The sequence below is a fragment of the Sorex araneus genome, chromosome 1, assembly GCF_027595985.1.
Source record: "Sorex araneus isolate mSorAra2 chromosome 1, mSorAra2.pri, whole genome shotgun sequence".
Lineage (NCBI taxonomy): Eukaryota > Metazoa > Chordata > Mammalia > Eulipotyphla > Soricidae > Sorex > Sorex araneus.
Genome location: NC_073302.1, coordinates 206,130,183 through 206,151,325, shown reverse-complemented (window position 1 = coordinate 206,151,325; position 21,143 = coordinate 206,130,183). Strand labels below are relative to the sequence as shown.

At 41.3% G+C, this 21,143-nt stretch overlaps 1 protein-coding gene across 5 annotated transcripts in view; it reads left to right on the top strand.

Moving 5' to 3' along the window:
* LYPD6 (LY6/PLAUR domain containing 6) overlaps positions 1-3,598 on the top strand; it is a 155,021-nt gene extending 151,423 nt beyond the window's left edge. For all 5 annotated transcript variants that reach the window (XM_055132816.1, XM_055132824.1, XM_004619366.2 and 2 more), the window contains one exon: positions 635-3,598. In XM_055132816.1, the coding sequence (XP_054988791.1) occupies positions 635-802 (168 nt within the window). In that variant the 3' untranslated portion in view covers positions 803-3,598. The remainder of the gene's footprint in view (positions 1-634) is intronic.
* The last annotated feature ends 17,545 nt before the right edge of the window (positions 3,599-21,143 follow it).

Sequence of the window (21,143 nt, the reverse complement as noted above, 5' to 3'; positions counted from 1 at the left end):
AGCCATGGTCTGAAACCATTTCTATTAATAATCTTTTGGGTTTGTTTCTTTCTTGTAAACCATAAGTGAAGCAACATAAAGTAGGTATAATTGAATAAATGAAAGCCTTTCAAACTTTAACTCACCCATGAGAATGGTGATAATTATGCAGACAGTCCTAATGAAAGTTAATATTTAGGTTTAAATAATAGAAGTTGTTGTCTATTAATTTTCACTGTGAAAATCTGGCAAGTGAAAGTTTGCCTTCTTTATAAGATTTTTCCAAGTTGTCATAAAGAGCCTCTTTGAATCAGTATCAGAGGCAAAATTCAAGTTAACTGAGGATTGCAGCCCCCATTTCCCTAGTGGAATAGGTAAGACCTAGCAAGGCTATAAAACTGTATTAGCCACCAAAGTTTCATCTGGGGGTGCAGAGTGTTCATTATGACCACATTTATTCTAGCTAAAACTTCATCCTACCACTTAACAACAACATTGGTACCTCCTCTGGAGCGTTGGGAACTTTCTTTTGAGTCTTTCCATGAAAAGAGAGGATTCTTAAAAATATATTCAGTAATTAATTAATTTAAAAGCCTTGCCTTCTTCGAGGACATGCCAGCTTCTCCTCACCCTGATTTTCCTTTCTTTCTTTCAGGTTTGCACTTCCTGTTGTGAAGGAAATATCTGTAATTTACCACTCCCCCGAAATGAAACAGAAGCCACCTTTGCCACAACATCACCCATAAATCAGACAAGTGGGCACCCACACTGCATGTCAGTGATAGTGTCCTGCCTGTGGGTGTGGTTAGGACTCTCTTTATAGCTGCTCCAAGGCACCCTATGTAGCCACAGAATAACAGTGGCCCACAGTCATGCATGAATCACCAGCCTGACAGTAATTCTACATTTGAAACCACAACGCTTGAGGATGCTACCAAGCATCACCACTTATCATGGGGAAACAAGTGATGCTGCACTGTCAAGTTCAAGACCTCATCAAAGTCGGACTGACTCCAAAACAGACTCTGAGTTTTATACCACAGCCTTTGCTTTCATGCCAAGAAACGTTTCTTGAGATCTTTTAGTTTGGAATCCAGGCATGAGCCACAAGAAGTCCTGGGGCACTCTGAGATGTTTGGTGATATGTTTTATGGGCATGCATAGATGTGTGGTTTTTCAGGAAAAAAATGGTTAAGGACCACTTGTTTAAATACAATCATAAATTCATCAATAGCTTTAGAATTATTTTAATAATTTTGATTCCAAAATTAGTAGCCTGTTTCCTTGGAGACTCTAACTGGGTCTCTAGAAAAGTAGAGAACAATTTGTCCAATATCATTTTTTCCAACACTCTTCTCCTGGTTGTGGAAATTATATTTCCTCTGCTCTGTGTAGAAGATTGAAAAGGCAAACAGAAAAAATTATTATGGGAAAGGGGTAGCTAGAAGATTTTTTCCACCTTTATGTAACTAGCATTCATAAAGTGTCTTTTTATCCCATCCTATAATTGGTGATATTGGCCTTGACTTGGGACCTTTATGTGCTTCATGATTCTATCCAGGCCAATGTGTGTCCAAGGGGTTCCAAAATCAGACGGATGGTTTTTATTTTTATCCAGTTATGGAACTCTATCCAGGCATAGTTAAATATGAAAGAGGAATTCAGAATTCAAAGAAAATATAAGAATTGGGTCTGCCTCATTTGGACAACCCTATAAGTAGCTCAATCAGACCTCCTTCCATCTGCCATTTATACTACCAAAGAACCTTCCCCTTTTCCTACTTCAAATCCCTAATGACTTTTAGAAAGAGAAGGTTCTATGTTAAATTGTCTCAAGACTAATAGGAAAAGAAGACATAATATTATCTTAGGATGAGAAGTCAGTGGGCCCATGGGGAGATTATAAGACCAGTAAGGTGATGCAGTGGGAAGTTTTATGTTCTTTTAGATGAATTATTTTGACATAAATGGTAAAATTGTCACCCTCCTTCCTATATTTCTGTCATCCAAGTTACAGTTCTTTCCTCCTTATAAATCATTTATACAATATTTATTTTTGTATGGCATAAACTAGAAACTAAAATCTATTATAAAAGCTCTTTATTCTGAACAAAATGGTCAAATTAGAGTACTTATTTTTCAACAGTGGTAGAGCTTGTAATATATCTTCAAAGTTATCTATAATACTTGCACCAGTGTTGAAAAAGCTTACCTTATGTTGTGAGCTGGAGTCATGAGTAGACCTCGTGGTTGTCACTGGTGGTTCTCTTCAGTGATATTATTCCAGAAGAGTAAAGGTGGTGACCATTCCAGGTATGAGTTTCTCTGCAGGGTTATGGGGTGTTGTGTTTGTATGAAATTTGACAGAGCCAATTCTGATGAACTGTTGTGTGTCATCAGGTCCATATGTGAGCATAAAATGCATCTCTGTATCATAAAATGAGACCCTCCTCAGGGACCAAATATGCATGGACAGCTATAACTCTGATCCAGAAGACTCTCAAATTTATCCAATGGCCTTAACTCAGAGTTCTGTAGGTTTATCAGTGTGTTGAATAGGATGGGGTGGAGGGAGTAGAGGGAGAGAGAGCAGAACATTGATTCAGCACCTCCTCTGTGCCAGGCACTATGCTAAGCACTTTACTTAAGTTAGGTCGTATAGTCTCTGCAAGAGTTTGTAAGGAATATTATTAGTATTTACATGTTACACATGAAGGTACTGGGGCTCTAACATGCTCAATAGCATTAAGCATTTTCTTTCCTATTTAGATTATATGGGATGAAATGGATTGAAAGAAAGAACAGGTAGAATGACCACACTTAGGGAAGCTTTCAGGCCTTATCTCACGGACATATGTCCAACCTTGTCATATGAGTTTGTCTAGCTTGTCTAGTCCATTCAAGCCTTCCATGCAGGATGCTATTTGCTTTGCTTGTGTTCTGGAGGATTCTTTTTTTTTTTTTTAAATTTGAGGAGAGGTGGTACAACTTCCTTATTCATTCTTCTTGCTGGAAGAGGAAACAGGTTGATCCTGCATTTGAAAATGCTGGAAGACAGTGAAGTTTCATTGTACATAGCTACAAGTACTGTTTTTGTGCATGGCCACTCTCCACTGACATCTTCCAAGTACTGCATGTGATTTGAATAAGAGACAAAATGCAAATGTTGGCTCTGAACACGAATGGAACCTTTCCAAAGCCTCCTGGCTGCTGTGCAGGGACCTGGTCCACGGGGCTGTGGACTCATCTGGGCCCCTACGGTCACTGCACACCCCTAATGAGTGTGGATGTGCACTGTGTGTACCTGGCAGAGTTGATGCTGTTTCATTCTCTTGAAAGAAAGTGGTCTGCCTGCCTGGTCCAGCTTCAAGGAGCACAGGGAGGGCCATTCACGTGGAAGGCCCAGAACTGGTCAGTCATCTGATCTTTCTGTCACATCAAACTTTCCATTTAATCCTGCCGTTGTTGACAGCTTGGGGCTCAAGAGCTGTGATATATATATTAACCTATGTGCCACTTATTTATTTTTAGACTCCCTACAGCATTCATGTCAATATGGGATTAATGCCTTGTAAATACTGTACATTTTGTAAATCAATGAATAAAGGTTTTAACTGAATCTCACCGGGCTCCAATCTGCAATTTTGTATGTTAATCAGTGAGTAAATCACCCAGATTATGTGTGAGGCATTGGGCCTAGTGTCACAGAGAAAGTTTTTCAGGAGCTCATGTTCTAATTCTGCAAACAAGAAATGTATATATGAGAAGATATAAGACAGCTAACCCATACAAAATGATTCACAGAATAAGTGCAGTAGAAAATCAAAGAAGGAATGATTAGCAGACTCTGATGGGTGTGCAGTTTCCCTGGAAACCTTTTCTTTCCTTTTCTTTGTGATATCAGAGAGAGAGAGAGAGAGAGAGAGAGAGAGAGGAACTCCCCAAATACAGCCATAAAATTCCATTTAAAAATTTTTCTTCTCTATCCTTAGGGTGCATTATGTTCATAATGGTATAATAGAAAGCATTTTCCCCAATGGCTTCTTCAACAGGAAACAATATTTGAATACTATCAGCATAGTTTTCATATGAATAAAGGCATAATTTTACTTTTATTCTTAGTAACATGATAGATACTGAAAATGACATTTAAAAACTTAGCATGGGGGTTGGAGAAATAGTACAGCACGTAGGATGCTTGCCTTCCACGTGGCTGACTTGGGTTCAATCCCCAACACCCCAGGTAGTCTCCCAAATCCCACTAGGAGTGATCTGAGCACAGAGCAAGTAGTAAGCACTCATGAGCATCAGTCGACGTGACTCCAAAGAGTAAACAAACCTTTTGCTTGGGTCCAGAGAAATAATTCAGGGATAAGGCTCTTGTTTTGCTTATAGCTGACCCTGTTTTCCATGTATCTAGTACCATGTACAGTCCTCTGAGCACTCCTAGAGTGATCCCTGAGTAAGTGACTCCAGGAGTAATGTCTCAGCACTGCTGCGGATGGCCCCAAAACCACAACCAAAATTAAGACTTGCTTTTTAAAAAATTTTGGGGTGGATATTTAACTCTGTATATTTTTAATTTGGGAAAAATATATATATATTTTCTCCAGAATTGGATGTTTTCCATTAGGTTCTGGATCAGTGGCATAGTTGGAAATCCTTAACATGTAACTGCATGCAGACTGCTCTTATCACCAGCCTCTGTGAATAGCTGTGTGTTTAATGGAAACAGCACTCCAGATAGACTGCTTCTAGCAAATAAGATTTTTTGGAAACATATCACTGTGTCACTGTCACTGTCATCCTGTTGCCCATCGATTTGCTCGAGTGGGCACCAATGACATCTCCATTTTGAGACTTGTTGTTACTGGTTATGGCACATCAAATACGCCACAGGTAACTTGCCAGGCTCTGCCGTGCGGGCGGGATACTCTCAGTAGCTTACCAGTCTCTCCAAGAGGGAAGGAAGAATTGAACCCGGGTTGGCTGGGTGCAAGGCAAATACCCTACCCGCTGTGCTATATAGTAACACAATCTGGGGATATAAAAAGGCTTCATTATAATCAAACTTTGTTTCACTTTTCTCACATATTTACAAATTTTTATTTACATCTACATTTTATTTTTATTTTGTTTATATTTTATTTTTATTTACATTTAGAGCATCCCTGGTTGTGTAAAGCTAGATGTACTCTCCTGGTGACATTATGACAGTTCTCTGAAATAGAGTTTTTCACAAACATTTGTTATATGTTTCTCTTTAACTTACTCTCAAAGTACAGGAAATCTGTTCGGGTGCCTGTTATTAATTAGTGTTGTACTGGGGGTAATTTTGCCTTCAATATTCCGCCCTTTCCAGTCAAGACTTGCTTGCAATTTGGAGGCAGTATTAAGTCTTGAACCTTACAGATTTATTTAGTCTGGTGTCTTGTGCCCTGGTACCTCTGGAAAACAGCTCTCTATTTGTTTTTCTTTTTAAATATGAAAAGTTCTAACTTGTAATTTGCTACTATAAAACCAATGCAGATTTTCAAAATATCTTTAAAATGAAGCCCTCGTTTTCAGTAGTTGCTCTCAGCTAATTTTAAAATCATGGCTTTCCCATTAGCAAATTGCTGCTGTCTTGCTGTTATCTTTAGTAAATTATAACCTCATCGCAGTTGCTCAAATTAGACGAGTGGAGAGGAGGGAACCTCCACGTAACTATTTAAAGCTGTCTAGAATTGCAAAATCCAGAGGCTGATAAATGATTTTATTGACAATCTTTTTTTGTTCCTAAAAATGACTCCTGATCTTTGTATATGTTTTTATTTTTAAAGCACTTTTAGCTATGTTTTGTCAGCAGATCAACATCACCTCACTTACAACTTTTTTTAGAACTCGGCAGTGGTTAAGGAAGGTCCGGTTGCTACATTGTACCACACAGACTTATTCCTGCTGCTCCGTGGCACTGTTTCACACACATTTCTCACAGAGGGATATGCATGATGGCTCCACGCTTCTCTGGAATATTTGTGAAAAAGTAGTTTCTCGGGTCACACAGTTGGTAGTGATGTGGGCAAGTAAACTGGAAAGGGCCCACAGCAGCGGGATTCCTAGGATGTAATCAAACTGCCCAGCCTGAAAGCCATCAGGGTCCACCTTATGAGCGCAGGATCTAAGTCCTGATTTTCAAGACTTTCATCTAGAGCCAGTAACAGACCCGGAGCAGGCTAGACCCCCTTCTAGCAGAAGCTCCAGCAGAAACAAAGGCCTGGAAAGGAATTTCAAAGAAGACCAGAGACCACGCCCAAGTCTATCTGCCCTGGCAACCTCTCTAGCGATGGACTTTAACCTAGGTAGAAGCCCCATGTGAGGACAGGTTCGAAAAACCCTATGAAAGCCACCTTGAACCAAGAAAGAGCACGCAGATGCTCCCCGAGCCCATGTGCTGCTTGTGCTCATGTGTCCAAGCACATGTGTCACCCACATCTCTTCTCTTGAGATGTGGACTTTCATATCTAATGGTGGTGGGGGGAGGAGTGTAGGGGTTCTCTCCACCTTTGGAGAAGTCAGCGTTTTCTCTTGAGTGTGTTTCTCTCTCTCTCTCCTCTCTCCCTCTCTCTCTCTCTCTCTCTCTCTCATCTCATCTCTCTCTCATCTCTCTCTCTCACTCACTTTATCTCCCTCCTTCATCTTCCTAAAAGCCTCCAAATAAAATCTGTTCTTAGTTCACTTCTTGTCTATTAAAATTCTTTTCTGTAAGGTGAGATAAGAACCTGGTATCCCTGAGTCCAGCGCTGGCAGAGACAAATTGGGAGAAAGTGACCATCTCTCTCCTCCCTGCCTCACATAAGCCACACATAGGGGGCCACCAACTTCAACAGTTGAATGAACCTTAGAAAAAATCCTAGTCTGCCCCTATTGTATTAAGGACCCCAGGGAACCCAGCATTTGGCTCTACGAAAGTCATATTGCTTATGTTCAAGCAAAGATAAAACATCCAAATTTTCCTTTCATGATCAAGTAATGAGGACCAGGGTGATGGGAAATGGGTTAGAAGTCTCTTTTTCCTTTGTATTCACTGTGGGATTGGCAGAACCATGAGGGACACCTGTGTTTGTATACATGAAGAGTATACAAGAGAAACTATAGCTTGTTCTCCACAAAATTTTTAGAACTCTCACTCATCCCTTCCTCCTGCCTTTCCCCTGGAAATGTTCCTGTAAGCTGTGTTTAGTATTAAAGTAGGAGATAACCATAAACAGAGGAAAAGAACAAACTGGTGTCAGCTCCCACATGCTATCCCTAAAGGACAACTTTGGTGTTATCTTAAGTTTTACAAAGAACAAATCAGCCTGGTTCAGTGACTTCATTAAATCCTAATTCAGCAAGATGGCTCTGTGACTTACCTCTTTCCCTCTACCAGCTGACTGGGCTTTTCTGTTTTTTTCTCTCTTCCTCAACCAGCCCTAATAAACCACAAGCCTCACCTTGGGAGTAAGATGTTTTGAGGGAAAGTCCACCATCTTCTTCATCGCTAGCACCAGAACAAATCTTTTTTACTGTACCAACTCTCGTCTCTCAAGTATTGGCATTGAGACACTAGACTTTGGGTTTGGTGAGATAGGGAAGGGCAGAGAATAAATTTGGAAAGGGCAAAATTTCTCCAAGAAATCAAGTTAGTCTGACAGAAATGCAGGTTGTTTATTCTGACTTGGAAAATAAATTATGTAGAAATAATCGGTTTCAGAATCCTCGTCTAAAAAACACAGACTAATTTGTCTAGAGAAGATGTTTACCCAGAAAATGCTTTCTCAGAAATCTAGGACATTAAAAGGATATACATGATAACCTTTCAGAACTTGTATTACAAACTATAAAGCCCAAAAGGAAAGAGAGAGAGAATGAGAAAGAGAGAGAGAAAGTGCCTGTCACAGAGGCAGATTGGGGGTGGGGTTGGAAAGAGGGAATCTGGGGACATTGATGGTGGGAAATTGCACAGTAGTTAAAAGACAGGTGTTGAAACATTATATGACTGAAACCCAATCATGAACAACTTTGTAACTATCTCATGGTGATTTAATTTTTTTAAAGGAATCTATGATGTGTCTGAAGTCAAAAACTGGACCCTGAAAGCCTTGTTTGAGCCTGGGGTTCAGGTCTCCATGAGGTCTCCCAACAGAGATGGTACTGACTTGTCAAAGTAGGGACCCTTGTATGAAAAGGTGTTCTGTGGTGTTTAAGCGAAAGGAACTAAATATCAACAGAATGTAGGTATGATGTAAAAGGAAGGGCCACAGATAAATCCTCTCATCTTTAAGAAACATTCAACAGTAACTTTCTCTCTGAGACCTATTTTCTCTTCTCAAGAGCCTGACTATTTGGAGTGACAGGAAATGTGTACCCAGTCCTGGTGCCCTCACAACCTCCATCTGCCGTCTTCTACCAGGTGCTCCCTGAATGATGGTCTACAACATGGTGACTCTAGCACTACCTGTCCAACCTCACACCTAGTTTTGTCTCCACCCAGACTTTCCCAGCAATAAAGTGGGACTGAGGAACAAAAAGGAGTTTGAAGAGAGGGCTACTACTGAAGGTGGTCTGCATTGAGACGTGTTGAGTGAACAGATGCTGAGTAGTCATCAGTAGTCTGAGAGAGCATCTTTAGGCTGACTCATGACTCACTTGGCATGGTTTGGCCCATGCCAGACTTGGGCTGGTCCATGCTTTTAAAGTTATTCTATAAATGCTCAAGGGTTGGGCCCAACCCTGACTTTATTATCCTATTTAATTAATTAATAACCCTGTGAACGTTCTGCCCCTGACTTCAATTAAAAGTGTCTACAGAGAGACACACCCTTCTTGATGGGAGCAAGACCAGTGTGCAAGGTGTGATCAGACCTCCCAGAAACTCTCTCCAAACAAGATCATGGGAAAAGCCAAAAGGTCTATTTGGAGTATTCAAAGTATGGAGAAAAACAAAAATGGTATGTTTAGGTCAAATGGAGGTGAGTATGTTGAGAACAGCCAAAATGGGTCTCTAATCAAATGGGCTGGTTCATTGTCATCATCGTTTTAGAAGAAAGGGAATGTGAGATAACTTTGTGAACAAGGCTTGAGCATGGGCTGCCCAGACAGCTGCTGAGGAATCTGTTTTTCAGTATGGCCCCAGGTTGCTGTACAGTGGGCTGATCCACTGGCCAGAGAGGATAGCAAAAGACGCCCCAAGAGATGCCCCAAGTGCTCAGAAGACAGGGAACTCATCCTTTTGGTTCACTGAAATGAGCACTGGACTCAACCCAGAAAATGCTTCTTTTGATCAGGACCATAAGTACTTTACTTATTTTGGAGGGGGGAATATGAGCTTACACCCAGCAGTTCTCAGGGCGTAATCTTGGCACTGGCCAGGGAATCACTCCTGGCAGTGTACAGGGGACCGATATGCTATACTGCGGATCAGTCTGGAGTCTTCTCCCTGCAAGACAAGAACCTATCTCTGTACTATCTCTTTTGCCCCTGACTTTCATATTTTAAACCTGGTACTAGAGATATTTTTAATTCCTGGGTAAATTTAATTCCTGCCATACAGAGGGATGGTGGAGTTGTAAGAACAGTACAGAATGAGGAATGTCTAAGAGAGTAGTTTTCATGAAGGCTTATGGATCACAGCTGATATAAAAAAATCTTCTGACTCTGGGAGCAGAGGTAAAAGCATCAGTAAGAGCTTCTGTGGAAGCCCCCCACTCCTTCCCCTGCTCCTGCCAATAAACAGGACAAAGGTATCTGCAGGAGAGCTAGAATTAATGGATGGGATATAAATGACATAGGAGAGGCTATAAGGCTAAAATCACTGAGGTTAGTACAGATTTCACACAGCAGAAAGAAGAATCTGTTAAAACTCAAATGCATGCAAGAATGACATCTCTGAGGCCTCCTGGAAGCAGGAGTGACTGGAAGTACTTTCCGCCCAAAGGTGGAGTTGTGGGAAGCAAATGTTCCTCCTGTCCCCTCTCTGTCCTCACTCTGAGACCTGAGATGTATCCTGAGACCAAGCACCAACCTACATATATCTCCCAGGACCTCACAGAAATGGGTGTCATAGAAACTACACATTAGAATCAGCTGGAGGTTTTCTGAGAATAATAATGACCTCATAAAGACCCTAGCCCAGCCTTTCTAAGCTAGTTGGTCTCCGTGCTTTAAAATACCACTCAACAAAGCTCTTCCTGCTCCCCAGTGGTTTTAATGGGAGGCCATTAGCTAACAGTGATGAAAAGTTAAACACCCATCAGGAATAATCAATAACAATCACAGAAGCAGTCTTACTGAAAAACAACCCAGAGAAAACAATTGTGAACTGGCCCAGTGTCACCAAAATTTCATGGGTTCTAATCATCCATTGCTAATTACCAACTTCTCTCAAGACTGATCTCATAACTTTTCAAATTTTCAGTCACTATGGCCCTTTGATGCCCATCCCCTCCCTAACAGCCTGAAGCTTCTCACTAGACCAACACCTGCTCATTTTTCATGTCTCGGAGTTACATATTTCCCTGGGGCATCTTCTTTTACCTCTAAAATTAAATGGAGCCTTCCTTCATTGAACTGCTAAAGAACTCTAAACTTCTCCCTCATGACACTTAACTGACTTATAATTATTTAATTAGTTATATTGTTATGAGTCCCAACTATACTGTAAGCCTTACCAAAATGGATAATATCTCCTTTTCACTCTCTTTATTCCAAGTTATGGTCCACAGAGGACATGAACTAGACATTTATTAATTTACCAGATCAAATTGATAAAATAAGGCTATTTATGTTTATAACATTCTCTATGGGGGTAATCTCTCCCCCCAAATTATCATTGGCCAACTTCATGCATATAAGTTGGAGGTTCATTTTCCATTAGCTGGTCCTGTCTAGTGATGATAGCAATCTAGCCCTAGAGAAGAACTCATTTGTTTAAACTGGGTAATCAAGCAAAATATCTAAGAAGTGGGCTGGGATGAAGACCTGGGATTAGTGAAGTTTCCTTTTTTTTCAGTGAAAAAGTCTTGACCAAGAGCTTCTTGCCTTGCCAGAACTGACCTGTAGAATCTTCCTCTGTCCTTAGCCTCCAACAACATTGTACATCATCCATGCCTCAAACTTGGAAATTGCAGGCATCTGAAACTGGAAAATGTTGCAAACCCTCGATTCCTCCATCCTCGATCTCTAAACTCTCCCTGTTATTCTCTACAGATGGCCCTTCCTCTACTTTACATAAAAATAGAAATTATCGATAGAAAGCCTCTCCATTTCAGCACATACTTCCATCCACACTGACATCCTATCCTCCTGTGGTGTGAACTATATTAGTCCTCTTCCACCCCTGGGGATTTTACTGTCTACATTGCCCTCTCCTCTCCAACTCTACACACTCAGCTTCTTCCACATGACTGAATCTTTCCCATGTACTGAAACATTACAAAAGAAAAACAAAGCAAAATCTACCTTTCCCCATCTCCAGCTCCCACGAATTTCTTTACAACACTCTACACCTGAGTTTTCTGAAAGAGGTCTAGGTTCAATGTTTTTATTTCCTCACAAGTTATTCTCTCTTTCTTTCATGCCAATATGTCTTCTGAACCCATGATGGAATCACTAATGAAAGACAAGTCACTCAGTCTGGATCGATCACTTCTCAGTGTTCTTCTCACCCAACTTCCCAACCTTATTTAACTCTTGGACTACACCTCCCTCATTGAATCACTCTAAAGGTTTCCATGAACCTCTGCTCTCAGGGACACTCACTGCCCTGTTGTCTAAGTTTCTTGTGATGAGTAAGCATTCCCTGTACAAGTTTAATTGTCTTTTAAGTTCCTCAAATTTTGGCACTATGATTCTTCAAACATCTCCTTGTGTAATGTCCCTTTGTCATATAGAGTTCAAATCTTTGTCCAGGGTCTATCAAACATATTTTTCCTATGTATTCTTGAATGTTCTCCCCAAAGAACATACTCAACATAACATCTCTGCATTGCATCAAGTTCAAAAGCAACAAATCCAAAGAATGATCTACCCTAAAGCTAACCTTTCTTCTGTATTCTCATCTCAGTGAACAGTATAAACCAAAACCATCCTATTGGGGAGATAAGAATCCTGGAGTCATTCCTGATCCCACCATATAGTTCACCTTCCAAACCCTGTCTAATACCAAGTTCTATCAATTTTATCTCTTTCAATTCTATTCAGGTCCACTACGACCTCTCTAGACTGTTATAATCACATGCCTTTTAGCATACCGATTCCTTGGTTCATTTCAACACACTTCACAGCAAGAAATAGGATTAAATACAAATATAATTGTTACTAATATGCTTAATACTAAGCATAAGTTTCACTTTTTCTGGCATAAAAAACGAATGTCCAAAAAGTTTCTTGAACTGGTAACTGTCTCCCCAGCCTTATTCTTGCTCCATTCTTTTTGACTCTCAAACACCAATCATTATGCTTAAAAAATTCTTTTGAGTCTTCAGCTCTCTCTGTCACATTAAAGTTCCAATTTCATTTATGAGGGTCAATCAATTGAGAGGTACGGTGAATGGATGCCAAAGAACTTTATTAAACCACAAGTTTGTCGGTGTAAAGACAGGAGATTCACATCTTAGGGAACTATCTTGCCTGTATTGTCACAAGAGTCAGCTTATACAAAAAATATAATAGGGAATCCTGATTTTAGAAAGGGCAGATTAAAAGACTGGTCCTCTAATGCATATGCCAGTGTTCATCTGTTCTATAAACCTAAAGAAAGACACCTGATTAAGGGGTCCTTCTAAGTGCTGTCTTACTTATGTTAGTGCAGGAGGGGTTTATTCCTGAACTTGTGGGTTCCTGCGAATTATATGAAAGATTGGATCCTAAATCAGGTGTTTCAGAAACTAGAATTTGGGGTTAGAGAGATAATATAGCAGGTAGGGCACTTACCCCGCATGCAGTCAACCTGGATTCTATCCCCAGCACCCCAGATGGTCCCCAAGCCCTACCAGAAATGATCTCTGAATGGAGAGAGAGAGAAGCAAGCCCTGAGCATGGCCAGGTGTGACCCAAAAACTTATGAAGAATTAAAAAGTTCAAAGTTCATTATATAGTTTAAGTAGATGGGTCTGGGTACTTAATGCCCTGGTATCTCCTTTGACTTGTGTACCATGTCACTTGCCCTATCCCTCAATGCCCATAATCATTAGATTATGATGTCCTTGTCTTGTCCCTCACTGTCTGCTTGCCTCCAATGCATGGCAGTTATGTCTTTTTTTTCTTTTGGGGTCACATCCGGTGATGTACAGGGGTTACTCTGGATCCAAATTCAGGATTTATGCTCAGCAGTGCTCAGGGGATCATATGGAAAGCTGGGAATAGAACCTGGGTCGGTTGCATGCAAGGCAAATGCCCTACCCACTGTGCTATTGCTCTAGACTGGCAGCCATGTCTTATCCCTACACTATCCTTCCTATCCAGTGTACACATTCCTAGTTTAAAATACACAGTTGCACCATTGCTACTCCTCTTCCTTGGCTGGGGTTTGCTCTCTGTAACCTGTCACGGGGCCTTTCCAGACTGTGGCCCAACAGCTCTCTGTCTCTAGGCTTTCCTTATGTCCATGGTCATGCACGCATAGAAGAGCTCCTTGGTGTCCTGCCATCTTTCTGGTAATAGGTGACAGGTTCAAGAGAGTTGCCTGGCTGGGGGTTGCCTTTTATCTGCTGCCGTCTCTTCCCCACCATCCCCCTACCTATTGTGACTGGTGCCTTTGAAATGATGGATTGTTTAACTAGTTCACCAGGTGCTGCTCCCTTCCATACCATTGTCACACTTGTACAGCAGAGGTGGGGAACATCTGGTCTGTGGGTCCTCTCAGGGCTGCAAAGTCATGTGTCCTGGCCCTTGACCAGGATGGAACAGACAGCTGTGCTTCTCGTCAGCTGTCCACAGCTCATCTGCCTGTACTGCATGGCCTGACAGTGATGCTACAAGTATCAAAATGATCCTCGACAGAAAAGAAGTTCCATGCTCCTGTTATATAGGTTTGTTTAAAGGATAAAATAAGGGAACAGAACTTACTTTAGAGTCTCACCAGCCCACATTCACAGGAGTTTTCCAGTTCTCACTTTGAGTGAGTCCTGCTTTTCATTGCTTGGGTAAGTTTCACTTCAGACTCACTTCTTTGCACAGTGTTTTTGTTTTAATTTTTTTCTTTTTTATTTGTTGAGGTATTGTGACTTGCTGTTAATGATGGTTTCCCATGCTCATAATTCAAACAGCACACGCATCACCAGTGAACCCACTCACCTCCCTCCAAAGACCCTAATTCCTCTCCCTTTCCACACCCACCCTCCACTAACTCAGTCATGTGAATCAGTTTCCTTCCCAGGGGGACTCTTGCCTCTCCTCATCTTTGAACTCATTGCCCCCTTTTCATTTCCCACATCTCAACTCATGTGACTTCCTCAAGGACATCTTCCTTGAAATCCCAAGATTAGCTCCAGTCCCCTTACTCTCTCTCCATACTTATGGCACCCTGAAGTTTTTCATTTTTTCTTAGTCCTTTTCAGTTTGTGCATGATTGTTTGATGATTATTTGGTGTGTGTGTGTGTGTGTGTGTGTGTGTGTGTGTGTTCAATAGCAATTTTTTTTCTTCTTGCTGTAAACTTCATGGAACAAAAGCAATCATTGGCTCTGTTCACCACTGGTAGGGGTATCATCATGTACCACCCAGATATTTTTCTTTTTTAGGAAAGAGATACTGTGTCTACAGTAACTGGGAGCCTGACCATCTAAAACCTTTGAGAAGCAATATTTCTCATGAAATGAGAGGGCTAAAAATATTTGTGTTACTCAAGATCATATTCCATTTCAGAAGAGCCTGCATCTGATCACACACCCTTCACATAAATTAGAGATACCCCTGAAGTCAGGCCATGTGCCACTTTTGCACCACATATTGCACAGTATTGACTGTGAATTTGCTGACTTTTTTTGCAGCACAGCCTTGCTAACCTCTACCCCATCCAACCTTCTAATCTCCCTTCCAGCTTATTGATGCACAAATCACGTTTGAATCTTTCACATTCAGAGTCTGATTTTCAGGACGCCAACCCATCATGCTTTAGCAATGAGCATATGACTAGGATCAAAGTAGATATCCAATAATCATTTGTTGAATAAATATATTAAATAATTAAAGGCAAAATGAAGGAATAGTCTCAAAGTGTCACATTTGTTACTGGCAGAAGGAGTCAGAGTCAACATTTCCCTCTCGGTCAGTCCTGACTTACTTCTGACACATTTGCACACTTTGAACTTGCTACAAAAATTTTATAATGTCAAATGTTACAAAGTTAGCATCTGTCAATGGCTGAGACATAGATAGTTAAAACTTTTTTTCAAAACAACTTGGCATTGTATTGAGGCTATGACAATGGACACATCCTGATCCAGTGACCTTACTTTTGTAAATGGCCTTCAATAATGGAAACAGTGGAATGAACTAATTTGTTCCTTGCAGCATTATTTGTAATTCAAAAATGAAAATTCAGGACAACCTAAATGTGCAAGAGTAGGGGAATAGTTAAATCAATAACAACACATCTACTTGGTATAGTTTCATCAAAAATGATTGCTCCAAAGACATTTTCAATGTCAAATGAAAATAGCAGCATTGAAGTCGTATGCTCAATGTGTCAAACTGTCTAGGAAGTAAATATATACATTAAAAAATACTTAGAGGAAATAAACTAAAATACTTTCATTGCACATGTTACAGTAATAACTTTTTCTTTGTCTTTTAAAAAGATCCAATTTTTATGTAATGTGGTTACATTACTTTATAATGAAAACCATAAATATAATAAACAGTTAAGCCTACATATGGTTAAAGTAATGGCTGTTATTAGTTTGGAGATTCTTTTCAGTGTTGCTTCTCAGCTGGGGCAAGTCCTGCAGTCCTATGTTTGGTTTCTTGGCACTGAATGCCCTACTGAACTTTAAAATATATTCCTGCCATGCATCACTCCCCGTGATCTAAAATATAGCAATCTTAGATGAGAACATTTAAGACATATGATTTAAAAATTCTGCACCTGAGATTTATTTACTTCTGAACATTTAAGCTGTCACTGTCATCCCATTGCTCGATATGCTCGAGCGGGCACCAGTAACATCTCCGTTGTGAGACCTGTTTGTTACTGTTTTTGGCATTGATCATGCCATGGGTAGCTAGCTTGCCAGGCTCTATCGTGCAGGTCAGATACTCTCGGTAGCTTGCCGGGCTCTCGGAGAGGGATGGAGGAATCGAACCTGAGTCGGCCCCGTGTAAGGCAAACGCCCTACCGATGCTACACCCATTTATGTTGGTACTATTTTTGGTTCTGTGCTCAGGAGTGACCCCTGGCACTGCTTGGGGAACCAGATGTGTTACTGGAGATTGAAGCAGAGTTGGCTGCATGCAAGGCTCGAAAGCTTACTTCCTGTTCTATTTCTCTGGCTTGTGTTGTTTATTTTCTTAAAGAGTTAAAAATTTGTTGATTTGGGGACCACATCTGGTGGTGCTCAGGACTATTTCCTGGCTCTGCACTCAGGGATCACTCATGGCAGGCTTGGGAAACTATATGGAGTGCTGGGGATTGAACCCGGCTTGCCGCTGTGCAAGGCACGCAGTCTATTTGCTAAACTATCACTCTGGCCTTTCTGCTGTTCATTTATAAATGATTCCAAACTTACTGAAAAGCTTCAAGAAGATTCGTTACATTAAAATTTTGTCACATTGAATGAGTCAGAAAGAGGGATAGACATAGAAAGATTTCACTCATCTGTGGAATATAAAGTAACAATAGGAGACTAATATAGTAGAAATAAGGATCCAAGAATAGTAGAAATAAGGACCAGGAGGTTTGCCCCGTGGCTTGGAAGCCAGCCTCACATGCTGGAGGAAAAGGCAACTCAGATAGAGAACCAAGTAAAGGCTGTTTTGAGGGCCCGCTCGGGTTGGGAGATGCATGCCTAATGTAGACTATAGATCGAACACAATGGCCACGCAATACCTCTATGGCAAACCACAACACCCAAAAGGAGAGAGAGAACAAAAGGGAATGCCCTGCCTCAGATGCGGGGTGGGGGGAGATGGGGTGGGCGTTGTGGGAGGGATACTGAGATCATTGGTGGTGGAGAATGGGCACTGGTGGAGGGATGGGTACTCAATCATTGTATGACTGAAACGCAAACACAAAAGTTTATAAGTATGTAACTCTACCTCACAGTGATTCACTATTTTTAAAAAAAAATTTAAATTAAAAAACATTTTAAAAACTTTTATATAGTGATGTACCCTGGAAATTATTGCTATTTCTGTATCTATTAATTACAATGGTTCTTTGAAATGAAAAAAATTCAGAATAAAATTATACTAAAAATGAAAAAATTGCCACATTGGTATATCATTTACTATAAGACATACATACGTATATTTATGTATTTTTTGTCTTCAAGTCATTTAAAGAAGGTTATGCTCCTTACGGTTTAATACTTCAGCATTGCTAAGAACAAAAATACTTTATACTGTGACCATAGTGCTTTTATCAAGTACAAGAAATTTGCATTGATGGTGCCCTGGAGATCGTTCAGTGGCTAGAGCATTTAGCGAGGGACTCCACCTTCAATCCCTGGCAGACCCACAAATACTCAGCAGGGCACCAGAAGCTCTGCCAAAGATTTCCAGCCTCACCATAGCCAGGAGTGAGCAAGCTCCCAAGTAAAATGGGCGCGGTCCTGTTGAGCACCACAACTCAAAGTGAAGTGAAAGCGTCACAGCAACCTGGCAAGCCCAGAATGCAAAGAAGCACCACCAATAAAGGAGTGTGACTGAGGCAAGGCTGAGTGCATCTGAGCACCACACACTGATGTGTGGATCCTCAGCAAGCATACAGCCAGGTGTGCGCAGGAGCTCTGGTGACTGCAACAACAAAGGGATGTGGGAGAGGGGGTTGTGGAGACAAATTTCCCCTGCTACCAGCTAATCCACCTTCTCATTGTAAGGGGAGCACTAGAAACAGCCAGAGAGATAGTTCAGTGGGCTGGAGCACAGGCTAATCCCTGGCACTGCATGGTCCCCTGAACACAGCCAGCAGTGACTCCCGAGCACCAGATGAGCACTGACCAGAGCCAGTAGTCGCTGTGCATCGGCTCTGCTCCCCCGAGTGAACATTTATCAAGAAAACATTTCCGTGGAAGAACTGGCTGCCTTCTCGCTGTATGACGGCAGCCCAAGTCAAGATGTAAGAGCATAGAACGAGCCCCTGTACCCTTTCTCAGCTGTCTTTTCATCTCCCTTCAAACTGTGAACTTCCCTAAATCCTCCCAACCCATCCCCACATATTCCAGTCAAGTCTTTGAGTTAACTGAGGCAGGGACTATTGCGTGCCCCATTGGAGCCTTGCTGGTTCCTGGTGGAACTAGAATGTTTGTAGGAACTTTGGGCCCTTTATGAGTTTCATGAGTTTTGTATGAATTATTCTAGAAAACTCTCCTTATCCAGAACACAAAATGTCTTTTGGCAATTGATAAATGGAAGAAGACGAGGCTAGAGGTCTTCATAGGAAAGCATCGCTGATCACCTCCAGGGGTGAGATTCTGACTTAACACAAGCCCTGGAGGCTCAGAGCGGGTGGGTAGAAGGGAGGACTGAGAGCCCATTTCTCCCACCCCGTAGGAAGGGTCCAGGACATCCTTCAGACATAGGAAGTTTAGAGTGTGACCACTGAGTGATTTAATACAGAGAGTCGGGGTTTGCTTCACACATGACAACCCCAGTTCAATCCCAGCACCACATATTGTCCCCTGAGGCCAGGAGTGATCCCTAAGTGCCACATCCAAAGATTTGTCTAGTGTAGTCCAAAGACAATGCTAACAACCCTCCACCACAAAAAATCCCACTCAAAATACAAAACCAACAACAAAACCCAACTAATTATTAAAATTAGGAAAATTAAATGTAGTCAGCAGTGCCCTTTCCTAGACCACCTGCTAGCTGGTAGCCCAGCAGAGACTTGCCGAGTCCTGGCTGTCCATGGAGACTCCTCATCTGAGTGTTGGGATCCTGTCTATGGGTGCAGTAGATACACCCTCGCTCCTCGTGGCATGTGAGAGTGGCGGCCTCTGGTGCTTCCGGACCACCAGTGCTCAGTACAGGGCTCCTGCTTGCGCTGTGCTAAGGAGCATCAAATCAGACAACTTCTGTCTCAGCAAATCTGCTCAGGTCTGGAGTGAGGAACTGCATATTTCCCTGGAGGAAGAAAGATGCTGAAAAGTGTGTTTTCTGCTTCTCACTCTGCAACCTATGGTGATTGAATATTTGCAAATGTCAAGCTAAGAAAGAAGAAAGGTTTGCAGGCTCCCTTGAATTTATAAGTACTAGGAGCTTTCTCCCCAACCCCCCTTACCTTTTCTCTTTCTTCTTTCCAAAGTTTGTGAGCCACTCGTTGTGAATAATCCAGAAGACTTGCTCAACAGAAAGAAGGCATAGACTCAAACTCGACAGAAAATAGAATAAAATTGGGGGGATAAATTCCATTCCCTTCTTTGCACTAGTAGGCTCTTCGCAGTAGGTTATAAAGTGTGAGCTGAAATTGATGGTACTAGGGCTGGGAGGTGATTCAGTAAAGACAAGTGCTCGGCTGGCCCACACAAGGCCCAGAGCTCAAGCTATAACAAGCACTGAGTGCCCCTACTAGCTCTGTTGTATGAATTTCTCCAACAAGAAAGGGCTTGGAAGATGGTTCAATGACACAAGAAGCACCTGGGCAAATGTGAAGCCCTGAGCGTGGGTCCCCGTGCCACCAGTTGCACTCATCTGGAATACCCAATGATCAGGGTCCACTGGGAGAGGGCAAAAACTACACCTAATGGAACACTGTTCAATAATTGCTGCAAATCCCAAAACTGTATAACCAGTTGCAATGGAAAGGTATTAAATAGAAGGAATGTTGGATCAATAGTCTACTCAATCATAGTTCAGGTTCTAAAAAATTAGGTGACTACAGGTTAACATCTTTACAAAGTTGTGCAAGTTCAAAAGAGATTGGGAAAAGCTTTCAGCACTGAGTTTGTACACAGTGAATTTATAACAAAAGTTATTAGATTTGTGTATATGTTGCTCTCTCCCAGCTGCTTTATTGAAAATAGGGCACAGGGCACATCACTTTGAAACTTTTGCATTTAGTTTGTATTTGGTTTGTAGAAATGGTTACTAAACTTGTGTTGACTTGAATTGCACAAATATTTAATAGTTCTGGAAGTCATCTGTCTTAGGTTTTAATTGCACAAGCAAAGTTATTTAAAATATTAGGAAAATGAATTTGAATAGAATGAGATATGACCTACCTCTTTTAGTGTTGATTAAACCCCACCACCACCACCAAAAAAAAAAAAACCCAACTTTTTTTAAAAAAGATTTTTGACCACATCCAGCTATGTTCAAGACTTACTCCTAGCTCCGTGCTTAAGGATTGCTCTTGGAGGTGCTCAAAGGAACATATGTGGTGCTGGGGATTGCAGGGCAGACTGCATGCAAGGCAAGTGCCTTACCCCAAGCACTGTCTTTCTGGCTCCCAGCCTCTCGGTCTTAACCTGGTTCAGTGTGAAGGTATACTCATGCCCAGTCAGAATATTTTGACTGTATTTGGTATTGGGTCTGGGAAAGGAATCCTACTAACTGAGCTCTGGGTTTATCAGTTATCAAAAAGACTCACAGTACAAGTAATCAGGTTAAGGGCCAGAGACATATTAAATGTTTGTAGCTTAAGCTGGGGTGGGGAAGGACATTTCTGATGTTCCCCCCTCAAAATTTTGAAATTCTGTAATAGAATTGTGCAATGGGGAGAGTAACAGGAAACAATAGTTTTTACTTAATACTAAGTTGAGTTGAATAACGCATTGGAAAAGTTCTAAATTCTATCATAATGACCATTTTCTTAGAAATGAGAAACATTTATTGAGATGAAATATGCTCAGTTAACGTAAGAATAGGAGTTGAAAGGAAATTATGGCGTTTGGAATATGGTGAGGCTGGACAACTACATGTGTCATAATGCAGCATAGATAATACTCCCAGTGTTCTTTCAATCACTGTGTGTCATTTGTAGTT